The sequence below is a fragment of the Raphanus sativus genome, chromosome 6 (assembly GCF_000801105.2).
Source record: "Raphanus sativus cultivar WK10039 chromosome 6, ASM80110v3, whole genome shotgun sequence".
In the NCBI taxonomy this organism is placed as follows: domain Eukaryota; kingdom Viridiplantae; phylum Streptophyta; class Magnoliopsida; order Brassicales; family Brassicaceae; genus Raphanus; species Raphanus sativus.
The window spans coordinates 3,429,434-3,444,415 of record NC_079516.1 but is presented as its reverse complement, the minus strand read 5'-3'; the positions used below and the strand labels follow the sequence as shown (position 1 = coordinate 3,444,415).

Below are 14,982 nucleotides of genomic sequence, written 5' to 3'. Positions count from 1 at the left end.
GTAGCGTGTCATGCGTTAGAGGAGGAGTATACTGATCTTGTTCATCACCATCAAATAGGAAATTTCTTTTGTTGGTTTTAATTAAGGTTTTTTATTCTTTCTTTTTGTTGTGATCTTCTCAATGGATTTGCTTGTCTTGTTCAATAGAATTTTGATCAATTTATTTTAAATAATGTGACATCTTTAGAGAAATTCCAAATCAAACCTGAAAAAGCAAAACACAACCCAGAGAATTGGGACTTCAAAGTTCTCACAAAATTGAGCTGTTGCTTGGCCCTACATGAACTAACTGTCAGTTAAGTCTCATATCCTTAGTCTTGGATTGGTCCAGAGAGTCTGAAAAGTCACCACTGTTTTGTGAAGGTAAGGTACTCATCCATTAATGCTGGTTTAACTGTATTATTAACTTGGTCTTTTAGTACTGTTGCACTCCTTTCTTTTCTAATCTGCGTGGCTTATTTCTTGCCATGAGATCTCTCAAGTAATCCATATGCTTGACTTGGCCTACTTTGGTTAATGTGAAAGTTTTTCGATTCGTTCCTTTTTGTTTACTTTTAGTTGGATACTGATTTAGTAATATGTATTGTTGAAAGATAATTATGAAAGGTTGGTTTAGCTGATTATCACCTAGTTTAAGTTCCTTATTGTTACTTCGACTAAGTTCCTGAATAAAGATAAGAACAAACGAATTACTTTTCGCAGACGTTTCCATCTGCTTACTAGCATTACGAAAAAAATGGGGAATAACAGAATGTGGCTTTTCATGTGTGCGAGCTCTTGTCCTTTTCGATAGACACTAATGCAAAAGATTTGGAGCATTAATGTGGAAGTTTAAGAAACTATGATGGTATTCAGTTGGTTCGAAAACTGATGATGAAGAAAAGCAAATGGTTAACAGACTAACAGTTATAAAGCTTTTGCCCCTCACTCTTCTCGGAAACGTGGATGGATGTGATTTTCACAAGTGGCATCATCGTCATCATCATCATCTATGAAGCTTAGCTTAGTGAGTACTGTTTGGACCATAATGAGTAGAAGCTGTCAATATGAACTCAGCAAGACATTTAAAGGAGGTGGCCCATTGTCCTTTACATCTTTTGCAGCCGATGTGATTTTTTTTCCAATATCTTGTGTCATTGATACTAGTATTTGTAGAATTCTTTGGGCCTATGATTGTCTTATGGTTTCTCTTTGAGTCGATGAAGATACTATCTTCTCGCCCTACAAGCTAGGAGCCCACCTCAATAATTCCCTTCTCTTGTTGTTGCCATGGAACACACTAGGATACTCTTTTCGTTGTTTGGTCTAGTAAAAATCTATTTAATGTCACCGTCACCTCCATAAATCGTCTACCTTTCTTGGCAGCAAAAATTTACCTTTGTCGACAACATTTGATCACCCGTAGACTAACCACTCCATGCATGATAAAAGAAAAGAAAAACTCAAAACCGTTTTGGTAAAAGGTTGCTTGATGAACAAGGTATAGATTCTGAGTTAAACATGGTTCATGAGAAATGTTGTTGCAGAGATCATATACGATCAATTTTTTTTTTTTGTCGATTTTGTGATATGCTACTGGTTCAAAGGTAAAAACTAAATTGTAAATGCTGGTTTTTACCTCGCCCAGTTATCTATTTGGTGTTTAAAGTATCTGGATGCTTTTGATCATTCATTGTCTATTTTTATTTATCTTTGTATAGAAATGGATCTTTTGATGACTTGACACCAAGAAGAGTCTAACAGCTAGTGGGACTGTCATTAAATGGTAAAGGAATCACACAAGGAAAAGTTGTTTATCTCCTTTCTTCTTGCTCCCCACCACAAAAGTGCTTCCTCTGTATATTCATAAGGTTAGAAATCTCTTACAAAGTTACTGTGGCCTGCATGCTTAAGCAGTAAATTGTCAAATATATTGGTGTTTACCGCGGTCATAGCCTGCTGACCAATTAAGTCTATAGATCGTAAAAAGATTTTCTCTAAGTTACTCCAAATCTCATCAATTCGCTCTGTTTGATTTGCTTTTCCCATTATAGTGCCAGCTTCCTCTTCTTCACCGCCATTTAACAGCATTTACTGTTGTGGAGTCCCTAGTAAAAGCTAGCAAAAATGTGAAAGAAAGAAATCAACAAACACGTTTTCGATAAAGAAATGCAACTTCTTATGGTAACTAATTATAGCTAAGAGAGAAAGAGAGAAACCAATAATCACTTTGTAGCCCTTAAGAAACTATACTTTATTAGGATACCTGCAATTAGAAACCTAGAGAATCTTTCTAATCCTAGCTAGTATAAGATAAAGGAATTGAGATTTAGTGAGAAGTGTTCAAGTTTCAAAACTAGTTCACAAGGGTTTTAATCCCCTCCTCTGAACAAAGGCACTGCGGATGTGAATGGACCAAAGACGATAGATGGGGATTAAAACACTAAGTTAGAGAGTGTTATTAAAGTGAGGGCTATGGATAGGTGGAACTTATAAAAGAAATCAAGGTGCTCACAAACGGTAATAATTTAACTAGGCCCCATCCAATTGAATGCCAATCCATGTCAAAGACCGGGGAAAGAGGCTCTTACAGAACCTAAACAGAGACATCATCTTCTGTTGTGTCTCTCCCTCTCTATAAATCAAGACTCAAGCCAAGAGAGCAGCTTTTGTGGACAATCATCATCATCATCTAATGACTACTACTACCACCTCATACACTACACTACACCATAAATCACGTTGAAGATATTTAATAAGATTAAAAAGAAAAAGCCTTCTCTCTTCAGTAGCTTTAGCCTAAGTTTTGTAATGGGAAGATCGCCGTGCTGTGATAAGGCTGGGTTAAAGAAAGGGCCATGGACACCAGAAGAGGATCAGAAACTTTTGGCTTACATTGAAGAGCATGGTCATGGAAGCTGGCGCTCTTTGCCTGAGAAAGCTGGTAACTAACTTTTCCACATTTCTTTTTCTTCTTCTACCTCTATTCAAATCTGATTTAATCAAACACACCATATAGGTCTCCAGAGATGTGGAAAGAGTTGCAGACTCAGATGGACTAATTACCTAAGACCTGACATCAAGAGAGGCAAATTCACTGTACAAGAAGAACAAACCATCATTCAACTCCACGCTCTCCTCGGAAACAGGTGAGAAGACTCTCTCAAATCACCAAAGAGTTGATCTTTTCTTCTTGATCTCTGATATGTGATTTTGTCATAGATGGTCCGCGATTGCAACTCACTTGGCAAAAAGGACAGACAACGAGATCAAGAACTACTGGAACACACACTTGAAGAAACGTCTGGTTAAAATGGGGATAGATCCAGTGACTCACAAGCACAAAAACGAGACTCTCTTGTCTTCCACAGGTCAATCCAAGAGCGCAGCAGCCACGCTTAGCCACATGGCTCAGTGGGAGAGTGCTCGGCTCGAAGCTGAAGCAAGACTAGCCAGAGAATCAAAGCTTCTCCATCTACAGCATTACCAAAACAAGAAAGCAGCAGCAACTCCTAATCATTGCTTGGCTCACAAGTCATCAGCAAATTGGACAAAACCAAACAAAGGTAAGAGGCGATATTATGATCTTGAAAAAGCTGATTAATTAGTATCTGATAATATTGTTATATAATATATATACAATAATGATGAATGTTTTTTTCGGACAGGAAACGGAGATCAACAGCTTGAATCACCGACATCGACGGTGACTTTCTCCGAGAATCACCATCTGATGATCATGCCTTCGGGAGAGAATAACAACGTTCCGAACATGAATGAATTCGCCGTGACTTCTTCCACCTCCTCCGATGTCAAAGATTCCGACCACGACTGGATGAGGCAGATCAACTGTCCGACAGAAGGACTCACCAGCCTTCTGCTCGGTGATTCAGCTGATCGGAGTCTCTCCACCGTTAAAAACGACGAGGCGGAGGCCGGAGCCGTCGCAGTCAACGAGAGTGAGTATAGCTACTATGAGGACAACAAGAACTACTGGAATAGCATTCTCAACTTGGTTGATTCTTCACCCTCCGATTCATCAACCATGTTCTGATCTAATGGTCCACATTGATTGTTATGTCGATAGCTTTCCAATACTTTTTATTTTATTTTTTATTTTGCTGAAATTGAAACTTCATGAAAATGACCTTCTCTTTTTGCATTCCAGTGTTCGATCTGGTATTTGTTTTGCATAATTGAATGGTAGCAAATCCATTCTACTTCAATACAATGCTTTTACGTTGAATACTACGTACGTCTTCAATACTTTTAACCTCCATATAAATTATATGAAGCATTAAGCAAAAAAAAAAAAAAAAACAATTATATGAAGCCAATAGGATAGGATATGAACCATGCTCAATACTTTCATCTCATCTTTGTTGCTCATCATTCTCAGTTTTGTATGTAAAGAGATGTAACTAGAAAACCAACACGTTGACATGCCTGAGTAAACAGAATTTAATGTTGGTAGTTTCATGTCGTTTTCTTTATAATAAATAGATTCAAATTCAATTTAACTAAAAGTTACATAAGAAACTGCAAAACGGTTAGATTCATCGTTTTCTTTTTAATTAAAAAAGAAAAGCACTCTTCTTGGAAGCTAAGTTTGGTTACATTTTCTGTCTTTTGAATTGAATTGATGGGAACCTTAGTTTTTGCTTAGATCATCTATTTTACAAATTCCAATGATTAAGCTGAGTTCTGCATCGATTGAGATCATATTCTACTCAATGTTTAGTCGAATTTTGTTATTGATTGAACTTTGGTTTTATTATTGCAATATAACTATTTCAGCAGTTACCTGTATCAATGTCTGAAGTTTGAACTATTGTTCCGTGATATTTACCGTGTCTTCTTTTTTTTTGTGCAACATTTACCGTGTCTAATCATATGAATTATTCATGTTTGTTGGGTTGGGCTAAAGGAAAGACATTTGAATCCGTTTGTGATAAAAAAGGCCTCCACCTTTTTGGACGTTACACAAAATAGTAGGCTGCATGTGAGCGACCATAGCTTTGTGGTAAGAACGCTTGACGTTCAAGAACCTCTAGGCCTTGGTTCGAATATTGGTCACTACCACCTTCTTGGCTTCTTCTTCTTCTACCATCTCAAACTCTATGTATTTCAATATGAGAGGCATTCTTAAATGCCTTTTATTTTTCCATCCATCTCATTTCGATGTAGCCCGATTTGCACATAGACCTCAGCAACATATTTAATCTTTATTCTCGTTTTAAACAATGGGGTCAAGTATGTATTTTCTCCCCCATGTAAATATATATAGCTAAATCTATAACATATGATAAAAGAAATTTTCCTTATACTTGTACTCTGGTCTGGAAGGAGATTGATTCTTCCTCAGTTCACCATTGAAACTGCCTTTGATGCCTTGATGTTGGTCTACTATTATTGTCTTTGGATATGTCATCTACTGCAACCAGGTAGGTAACCGAATCAATATCTGCTCTTTAGTTTCTTTATGTAAAGAGAGTATCCCAATAATTCTACAATCTAAAATGATTCCAATAGCATTCTCTTGGACAATGCCTAAGGATATTCTCCCATTGATGCTCAACAACACTCTTTTTAAAAGCCATATAAAAGAATCTACTCTACAACATATGAATCGTCTCCACATCTTTTCTCTTATGGAATCTCGCATAATGTGTAAACAATTTTACTAAATTCTCGAATAGCATCATCTTATTAAAAAAGAAAGAAAAACCGAAAGTCTGTTTCGAGGTTAAGGACACCGGACACGACACTAACGTTACATCAAGAATCCATTTTAGTAATAATTAAATTAGTAACGATTAATCATCATTACCACAAGTGTCTGAATATTTTGGGAAAAGATGAAAAAAGCTGATGACACGTCCCCCCCCCTAATAAACGATTATTAATCCGTTTACGGAAACAAAGAGAAAATAAAAATTTATTAATTGTGTATACAAGCAAGCAAGCAAGCAAGCAAGGCTGGAGAAGAGCGGAGCGAGAGAATCTCTCAGAATCTGGTAATTGAGCTCATCTCTTCATCTTCTTTCAGTTTCGCAATCTAATTTCTACTTCTTTTTTGTTTGTTTGTTTCCTTGCTCTGCATTTTGGCTTCTCTTATTTACGGCAAGTTCGAATCTTCTATTTTCGGAAACTAATCGTCTCTCTCTTTTTTTTTTAGAAGTTAAAATTGCAAATCCGAGTGTGTTTGATCGCTTTTGGAATCGTAGTGTTTCTGTATCAAGTACGAGATTACTTAGAGATCTGGTGATTGGATTGTTAGGGTTCTTATTTCGAATTGGGGGATGTAGTTTTTGAAATTGCTATTTTTTAAGCTCCGTTAGTGTTACTACTATATATATATATATATCTTCATGCTCTCACTTGTTCGGTCATAGCAAAGAATCGGGGAATTTATTTGGATTGAATAGAAATTGGCTTATTTTGGTTTTTAACTCAATAATAAATAATAATAATAAAAAGTTTCCTACTTTGCAGCCTACTTGTTTCAAAGTCTTTGTGTATTTAGATTTTTTAATATTTTAGCTCTCTTTTTGTGTGTGCAGCTTTGTGTAGAAGAAAATGGATGGATCAGGAGGAGGTAGAGGTGGTGGCGTGGAATCGATTCTACCTAATTACAAGCTTGGCAGAACTCTCGGTATCGGTTCCTTTGGTCGTGTTAAGATTGCTGAACACTCTTTGACCGGACACAAAGTTGCCATCAAGATCCTCAACCGTCGCAAAATCAAGAACATGGAGATGGAGGAAAAAGGTTAACACTACTTTTTCTGTCTGTCTGTCTTTCTTTTGAGCTTCCTTTAATTAAAAAAAGTGTTTTTTTCCCTGTTTTCTCTTTGTTGTAGTGAGGAGAGAGATCAAAATCCTGAGACTCTTTATGCATCCTCACATCATCCGTCTCTATGAAGTCATCGAGACTCCCACTGATATCTATCTCGTCATGGAGTATGTCAACTCTGGTGAGCTCTTTGACTATATTGTGGAGAAGGGTAGACTACAGGAGGACGAGGCCAGGAACTTTTTTCAGCAGGTATTGTTTTCATTTTTTGATTTTGACATGTAACTTTCCAACTCATCATCATCATCATCATTATATTTGAGCCGTGACTTCGTCTTTGATGTTAGATAATATCGGGAGTTGAGTATTGCCATCGGAATATGGTTGTTCACAGGGATCTTAAGCCTGAAAACTTGCTTTTGGACTCCAAATGCAATGTAAAAATTGCTGATTTTGGACTGAGCAACATTATGCGAGATGGTCATTTTCTCAAGACAAGCTGTGGTAGTCCCAATTACGCTGCTCCAGAGGTGACCTTCATTGTATCTGAGGAGCACTACTGTATATAGGGATTATCTTAAGAATCAGTAAATTGTTTCAGGTCATTTCGGGCAAATTATATGCTGGCCCTGAAGTAGACGTCTGGAGCTGTGGTGTGATACTCTACGCTCTTCTCTGTGGGACTCTTCCCTTTGATGATGAGAACATTCCCAACCTTTTTAAGAAGATTAAGGTACTCCCAAAACACCTTGAGATCTTTTTGTTCTTTTTTTTTTTGGTCTAACATCTTTGAAGTTAATCTCTTTTCGTCCTTTTAGGGAGGAATATACACACTACCTAGCCATTTATCCGGTGGTGCTAGAGATCTGATCCCCAGGATGCTCGTGGTAGACCCCATGAAAAGAGTAACCATTCCTGAGATACGGCAACACCATTGGTTCCAAGCTCATCTTCCTAGGTATTTAGCTGTTCCTCCTCCAGATACGGTTCAGCAGGCCAAAAAGGTGAACCCTAACGTTTCTACTCTCTTATTTTTCGTCAGAGATTGTCTCTATTCCCCTTTTTATCAAAACTGGTTTCATTTGTAGATTGACGAGGAGATTCTCCAAGAAGTTATCAATATGGGATTTGACAGAAACCTCCTCATTGAGTCTCTCCGCAACCGGACCCAAAATGATGTATGTGCTTCTCTCAGCCTCTTTTCCATTTGCTATTTCTCTTTCTTTTCTTTTATTTAAACGTAAAAAATTTCAATCGTGTCTAAAATATTCAATTTGTTGTCGACTGCTGTTTAACAGGGGACTGTGACATACTATCTGATACTGGACAACCGGTTCCGCGTCTCTGCTGGTTATCTCGGGGCTGAGTTTCAAGAGACTATGGTGGGTCTCTCTTTGTCCTTTCTTTTACTGCAGCAAAAGATCTTTGAAGTAATCCTTGAAATGTTAAAATTTTAATCAGGAAGGTACACCGCGAATGCATCCAGCAGAAAGCGTAGCTTCACCAGTTAGCCATAGGCTTCCAGGACTGATGGAGTTCCAAGGAGTTGGCTTGAGATCTCAATACCCTGCTGAGAGAAAATGGGCTCTTGGACTTCAGGTCTTTATACTTTTCTGAATTTATGCTTATAATAATTAACGCTTCTGATTATTTTTTAATATGTTTAGTTTGATTGATTGATAATTCAAACCACTGGATCCAACAGTCTAGGGCTCACCCGCGTGAAATAATGACAGAGGTCTTGAAAGCCCTGCAAGATTTGAGTGTGTGTTGGAAGAAGATAGGGCCATACAACATGAAGTGCAGATGGGTTCCTAACAACTCAGATAGAATGCTCAGTAACTCGATGCATGATAACAACTACTTCGGAGATGACTCCAGCATAGTAGAAAACGATGCAGCTGTTAAGTCTCCAAATGTTGTCAAGTTTGAAATTCAGGTAAATAAATAAATCCTCTTCTTCATTTGGGGCACTTCTTGATAAAAAGCACACATTTATATGACTCAGATGGGGGTTGCCTGCGTCTCACGCTGTTTCTGATGTGTGTGTTAAATTAATGTCTGTGACCATTTGGAAGTGGGACAGAGATATATAATTAATCTTGCTCCATTCGAATTTTGATATAAGAATCTGTGGGACTGATAAAATGTTTGTTGTTGATGGTGGAACAGTTGTATAAAACACGGGACGACAAGTATCTGCTGGATCTGCAGAGAGTACATGGTCCTCAGTTCCTGTTCTTGGATCTCTGTGCTGCTTTTCTTGCTCAGCTCCGAGTCCTCTGAATAAATCAAAACCGGTAGACCGCTCCAAAGAATAATTCACACTTCCCTTTGTTTCTCCTTCTAAGAAATGTTCACTCAAAGACATTAACTTCTTTCAATCTTTTGTTTGTTTGTTTTTTGGACTCATCTAAAATACCTCGTTTGATTTAAAATGTAAGACCGGACAAGTCTAGTAAAAGAAATACCAGCAGCAGTTTTGTACATAACTTGTAGTTTTAAGTTTCTCGACTTATATTTTAATTTATTATGTACATAATTCTGTGCCCAATCTCTCTTTTTGGCGGTCTCAAGAAAATAGTGACATTCGCTTGTTTCATTCTCGGCACTGAAAGAAAATAAGGCTCGATGGCAGTGTGAAACTCACAAGGAAAGGAAATGTCTGAAGGGGAGATAACGACAAAGAATGAGAGAAGTAAGTACTGTCGATGGAATTGCTTGTATACAAACGATGCCAAGTGAACACATACGACATTTGCTATTAATAAGCAAACGTGCATGTATATGCAAATCAACTTTTCAGACACCCGCCTTGGTTTGTTTGTGACAAATTTTTTTAATGTTGATCTACAAATGATGCCAAGTGAAGATACACATACGACATTTGCTATTGATTATTTTTTTCTGTCATTTTTAACCTCTTTCTATTCTTGGCGGTCTTCGAACATCGACAATGGCATCACTTTCAGTCCTTCGTAGTATCTCGTTCATCCCATTACTTTGAAAAATCTTCAGATTCGCCCCAGTAGCATTCGTCAATTCCTAAAAGATTATGCCATATTATAACATTAAGGCGCCAAGTCATGAAAAATCATCATACCAAATTCAAATGACTTACCGTATATTTTTCCGACTTCTTGTGATGCACGCCAGGGAACAACAACACGTCAGAGGAGTCTAGAGAAACGTGCGGCCTAAGAAAGCTCGGCTTGTCTTCGTTTATTGTTAGCCCAAAAGTGTTCTTAGCAAACGCCATGCTCATACCACTGACATGACTCGCAGATCCTGCAGGCTGATTATAAGTCAGCGTTGAAGCTGCGTCGTTTTCTTTCCTCTTCTTAGCCCCAGCCCATGCAAACCCGCTTGCCGGAGCCGTGGTTTGAGATAAACCGGTGTACGGAAACTCGCTTCGAGTCGTCGCTTGAGATGTTCCCGATGGGGTCTGGACAGTGATCTCTGTCTCGGCTTCCTTCTTCCCTTCCTGCGAAAACATTTAACCAAATTACGAATTAGATGCATCGGTTTACTCCGGTCTAATTCCAGCTTCGATACATACCTGTTGCGTTGGCAACTTGTTAAGATTAGTAGGCTCTTTGATTGTTCTACGTGATTTCCCTGATTTCTTAGGTGCCAAGTTATCTATTTTCCTTATACCAACTCTTCTCCTGCAAAGAAAAAAAACAAATATTGTAATCTCTCGACACACATATATACAAATCTTGTGAAAATCAAATGATTGAAACCTTCGTTGAAGTTCTTCACGGTACTTAGCATCCATTTCTTTGTTAGGAGGGTACTTAGGCAACGTCGATGGATCACAAGCGTAAGGCTTTGTGTTAAAGTACTGAAATAACAGCAAAACCCACACATAAGACTTAGATAGTGTCCGTTTAAATTATATTCATGTCTGTTTAGTTTTTTTTTTTGTAAATACCTCTGACATGATAGCAGAAGAGGCAGTTCCTCGTTTCTCAGGATTAGTAGATAATAGTTTCTCCAGAAGATTAACTGCTGTTTTTGGAAACTCCTCAAAACTTTCTCTCAAGCAACCTTCATATTGATGTTGTGGTCTAAACATCTTAGTTTGAGCATGAAGCTTATTGTTCTTTTCCCAAAATTCTTCATCTGGGGGTCCACAGAGTTTATAGATCTTGTGAAGTTGTTCAATCTACATAAAACAACACACATAAAACTCATAAATATTATCTCTTATCTCATAACCTCATATGCTTGGGTCTCCTTCTCACCTCTGTTCTACCTTTAAGAAGTGGTCTTCCGGTAAGAATCTCAGCGAAAACACATCCAACGCTCCAAAGATCGATTGACACGCTATAACTCGTGGAACCCATTAGAAGTTCTGGTGCACGGTACCATAGCGTCACAACCCGACTTGTTAGCTGGTTCTTGTTTCTTGGCGTTACAATGTTGGCTAGTCCAAAATCAGCTAGCTTCAAAACTCCTTTGTTATTCACCAGAATGTTTGCAGCTTTAATGTCTCTGTGCATTATCCCTCGTAAATGACAATGTTCTACTCCCAACAGAAGCTGATGCATGTAGCATTTTATCTGAAAAGATAAAAAAACGGAGTTACTTGCACCAGACGATATGTTTTTTACTTGTGTGTACATATAATTCTTACCTGTGCCTCGGTGAATTTGATGTCAGGAGATGAACATAAGCCGTCGAGATCGTGTTCCATGTAATCGAAGACAAAGTACATGCTATTTGAATTCCGTGAGGCGATGATCCCTTCGAGTTTCATGATGTTTGGATGATCTAATCTTCTCAAAATCATGATTTCTCTCGCTATGAATCTTATGTTTTCAGTTTCAAAATTCTGAACCCTTATTTTCTTTAGAGCCATAACTCGTCCCGTCGATACCTCACAAGCCCGGAACACGTTGCTATACGTCCCTTGCCCAATCTAAGATTTTATTTTAAAAAAATTAGGTGCAAATTAGCTGTTGACATCATGGATAGGTCTGTTTCTTGTGTTACAAGGCTGTTTATAGATTTAGGGTTATTTTTTTACCTTCTCTCTTTTTTCGAAGTCCTCCGCACGTAATGGGCTCCATCCATGAACGGCCTCCGGTGCAGCGGAGCTGAGCCATGAAGGCCAACCAGCCGCCACCTGCTCAGCCTCTACATTGCCATGCGTCAATCCCGATCTCAGGCTAACTCCGGTTGTCCTCGATCTTGCAGCATCATCGTCTTTATTGCGATGTTTTTTTGGAGATGAGTTAACGACACGGCGGTGAGGTGGCGGACTGGGAAGAACATGAGGTTTGTGGTTGTTTTGGGGATGACTCCGGTGGACGGCAGTGTCTAGACGGCGGCGGAGATGGCGTGGAGGACCAGCGGGAGAAGAATGCTTGGAGTTGAAGCAACCCATAACAATGAAAGCTTAATTATCAAAGGAGAGTTTCCGGGTGGCGTGAGTATGGACCCGAGTCGGGCAACGGGTCCAACGCAGGGAGGACAATCCCCGCATTAGACCATAAAGAAATGAGAAAAAAGTGAGGAAAAAAGAAACAAAACTGAAAGGAAATTAGGTTTTGCTAAAAAAAAAAGGAAAACAGGTTTGGGTGTAAAATAGACAGAGATAATTACGGAAAATTAGACAATCCTCTTTGAACATTGGAAGAGAAAGAGATGAGAAAAAAATATATCTTCTTAATTATGTTTACTATCTTTATAATTTTACAATATATAGACTTATATATCTATCTATGCATTTAAAAACATATAAACGAAAAATTTACTAAATTTTGTAAGGGAAAAAATATATATATGTTATATACAAAGAAAAATACATAATTTAAGAGAAAAGAAACAAAAACTTGTTAGAGGTTTTAATTTTATTTTCCTTAATCAAGCATGCACTCAAATTACATCACACAAGTTACAAACTTACAAGTCAATAAGAAATAGCAGTCAGTATCGGCGGCCAAGCCGATCCTGATAAATCAATGTCGAAATACTCGGTTTTTATTGTCCGGACGAGGTATTCTAAGTGGCAGGACGAGTCTGTGGTGGCAACCACCATCCGGGTTCGATTCTCCCCATACGGAAACTACCCTACTTCTTCTGGACACCAAAGCGGTACTGGGCTCTATCTCAGATATAATCCTTCCGGGTGAAGTGGACTGCTGCTTGACCGGATCCAGGGAAATGACCCACGAAGCGGAGAACCTCTGGATTATCAAAAAAAAAAAACACTCGGTTTTCACTCATGAAATATTATTTCTAACCTAACATATACCATAACGAAATGCAATCATGTTGACCCCTATTCATTCATACAAATGATAATTATGAAAGGCACGAACTTATTCTTAAGAATTTAAAATATAGTAAATCACAATTAACCAACCAATTTTAGCCAAAAAACATACAAGGAGAGCAACACGTAAACCTCACTCACTCAATATAATATCTTATACGTCGTAATCTATTAATATAGACACAAAAATCGAACTCAAATGTAACTAATCTTAACATACACTAGATTTTGACCCGCACGCCCGTGCGGGTGTATATTTCAAAAATATATTTCTATTTATTTTTCATGTCAATATCAAAATTGGATAAAAAATTCAAATCTGAAGAACCAAACCGGCCACGATCCGAAAGAATAATACCAAACCCGAACCAAAATTGATTAAATATCTAAATTATTCAAAATTTTGATATTTAGACAACCGAAACCATAACCATTTCGAACCAAAGTATTTTGAATATCAAAATGTATCCAAAAAAAATTATATACTTATATACATATTAATTATTTTTAGTTTTATTGTATATAAAAACATACATAATATATATGATACTTTAGGTTGGTTTAAATACTTGAAAATATATAAAATAGTCAAATATAAATATCTAACATAGTGGAAGTACACTCAAAACACCAAAATATTTAAAATAATTATTGATTTTTGATCCAAAATTTAAATCAAACCAGTTTATATGTTAAGTTTAGATATTATGACATATATTATTCATATTTATATACAATATATTATTTTATTTATAGATTTTAAGAAATTCAAAATATATAATGAATTTAAAAAATAATTTAAATGGGTTATCCGAACCTGAACTGAACCCGCAAAGATCCGAATATAATTCAAATTGAAATTTAGAAATATCTGAAAGGGGCTGAAATCTTTGACTCCGGAAACCCGAAACCCAAAACCCAAACAGATCCGAAACGAACCCGAATGGATACCTGAACGCCCAGCCCTAGTCATAATTCGAAATGAAATTTAGAAATATATGAATGGGGCTAAAATCTTTGACCCCGGAAACCCGAAACCCAAATAGATCTGAAACGAACCGGAATGGATACATAAACGCTCAGCCCTAATCACTATTATGTATCATATATATGTAATCATATAAATAATTTTATTGGTTCATCATATAAATAATCATATAATTAATAGTATTTTATATGAACCATCTTATAAATAATCACATATATTATATTCTTAAAGTTTAATATGAAATATAAAAACCATAATTTAAGTTGGTATATGAAATTAATCTTTTTGTTGTATTTTTCTTATATATATTGAAAACATTTTTTAATAATGGTTATTGGAAAATATTTTAGTAAAAATAAATTATAATGACATATTTAAATAATAGTTTTGTGATAGGTATATCTAAATAAGAAAATTTTAATCCACTAAATGGACTTTGATTTGTTGGTGTATAAGTTTATAAAATGTATAATTAACATAAAAACCAATTAGGTATCTAACTACTTTAAGCAGAAAGAAAAGATGGACGTTTATCATTGAATCAATTAGATGCTGACAATTGATTCAACATTATTGGTTTACTAATATATATAAGTATATAACCTAATTTATGCAGATATTTATATCAGTGTTATACTTGCATTGGTCGACATTTGGGTTTAGTGATGTTCTCGTCAACTAAAATTCAAGGGTTGCAATAGTTCTAATGATAACTCAATTAGATATTGCCATTTGATTAAATCTAATTAATTTAATAATATATATAATCAAATTTATGTAGGGATCGTGATTGTGGTCCGACAGAATATTAAACTCATATTATGGTTTGTGGTAGATAATTGAAATTATTAATGAAATTTTAATGGGCTTGTAACTTTTGGGTTTCTAATGTGGCTTGAAAATTTTACAATATAATTAGAAAAGTTATAGAATTAA

General features: G+C 36.6%; 3 protein-coding genes across 4 annotated transcripts; 2 read left to right on the top strand and 1 right to left on the bottom strand.

The window, feature by feature from the left end:
• Positions 1–2,693: 2,693 nt before the first annotated feature.
• LOC108813407 (transcription factor MYB106) lies at positions 2,694–4,228 on the top strand. The gene is made up of 4 exons (XM_018585949.2): positions 2,694–2,923; positions 2,999–3,128; positions 3,202–3,545; positions 3,648–4,228. Exons 1-4 carry the CDS (start codon positions 2,791–2,793, stop codon positions 4,031–4,033), a joined length of 993 nt encoding a protein of 330 aa, XP_018441451.1. The 5' UTR covers positions 2,694–2,790; the 3' UTR covers positions 4,034–4,228.
• Positions 4,229–5,841: 1,613 nt separating this feature from the next.
• Positions 5,842–9,326, top strand: LOC108805992 (SNF1-related protein kinase catalytic subunit alpha KIN10). Of its 2 annotated transcripts, XM_056989984.1 has the most exons (11): positions 5,842–5,996; positions 6,543–6,748; positions 6,840–7,024; positions 7,120–7,302; positions 7,374–7,505; positions 7,591–7,776; positions 7,861–7,950; positions 8,071–8,154; positions 8,234–8,371; positions 8,478–8,711; positions 8,945–9,326. In XM_056989984.1, exons 2-11 carry the CDS (start codon positions 6,559–6,561, stop codon positions 9,056–9,058), a joined length of 1,536 nt encoding a protein of 511 aa, XP_056845964.1. In that variant the 5' UTR covers positions 5,842–5,996; positions 6,543–6,558; the 3' UTR covers positions 9,059–9,326. The 2 variants fall into 2 exon arrangements, with proteins under 2 accessions (XP_056845964.1, XP_056845965.1); XM_056989985.1 differs by lacking the exon at positions 8,945–9,326 and having other exon boundaries at positions 8,440–8,579.
• Positions 9,327–9,474: 148 nt separating this feature from the next.
• LOC108805991 (cyclin-dependent kinase C-2 C-like) lies at positions 9,475–12,389 on the bottom strand. Its single transcript, XM_018578001.2, has 8 exons — positions 11,808–12,389; positions 11,415–11,699; positions 11,023–11,340; positions 10,710–10,943; positions 10,519–10,619; positions 10,332–10,440; positions 9,894–10,256; positions 9,475–9,817 (listed from the first exon to the last, which is right to left on the bottom strand). The coding sequence occupies exons 1-8, from the start codon at positions 12,165–12,167 to the stop codon at positions 9,689–9,691; spliced, it is 1,899 nt and encodes a 632-aa protein (XP_018433503.1). The 5' UTR covers positions 12,168–12,389; the 3' UTR covers positions 9,475–9,688.
• Positions 12,390–14,982: the final 2,593 nt, after the last annotated feature.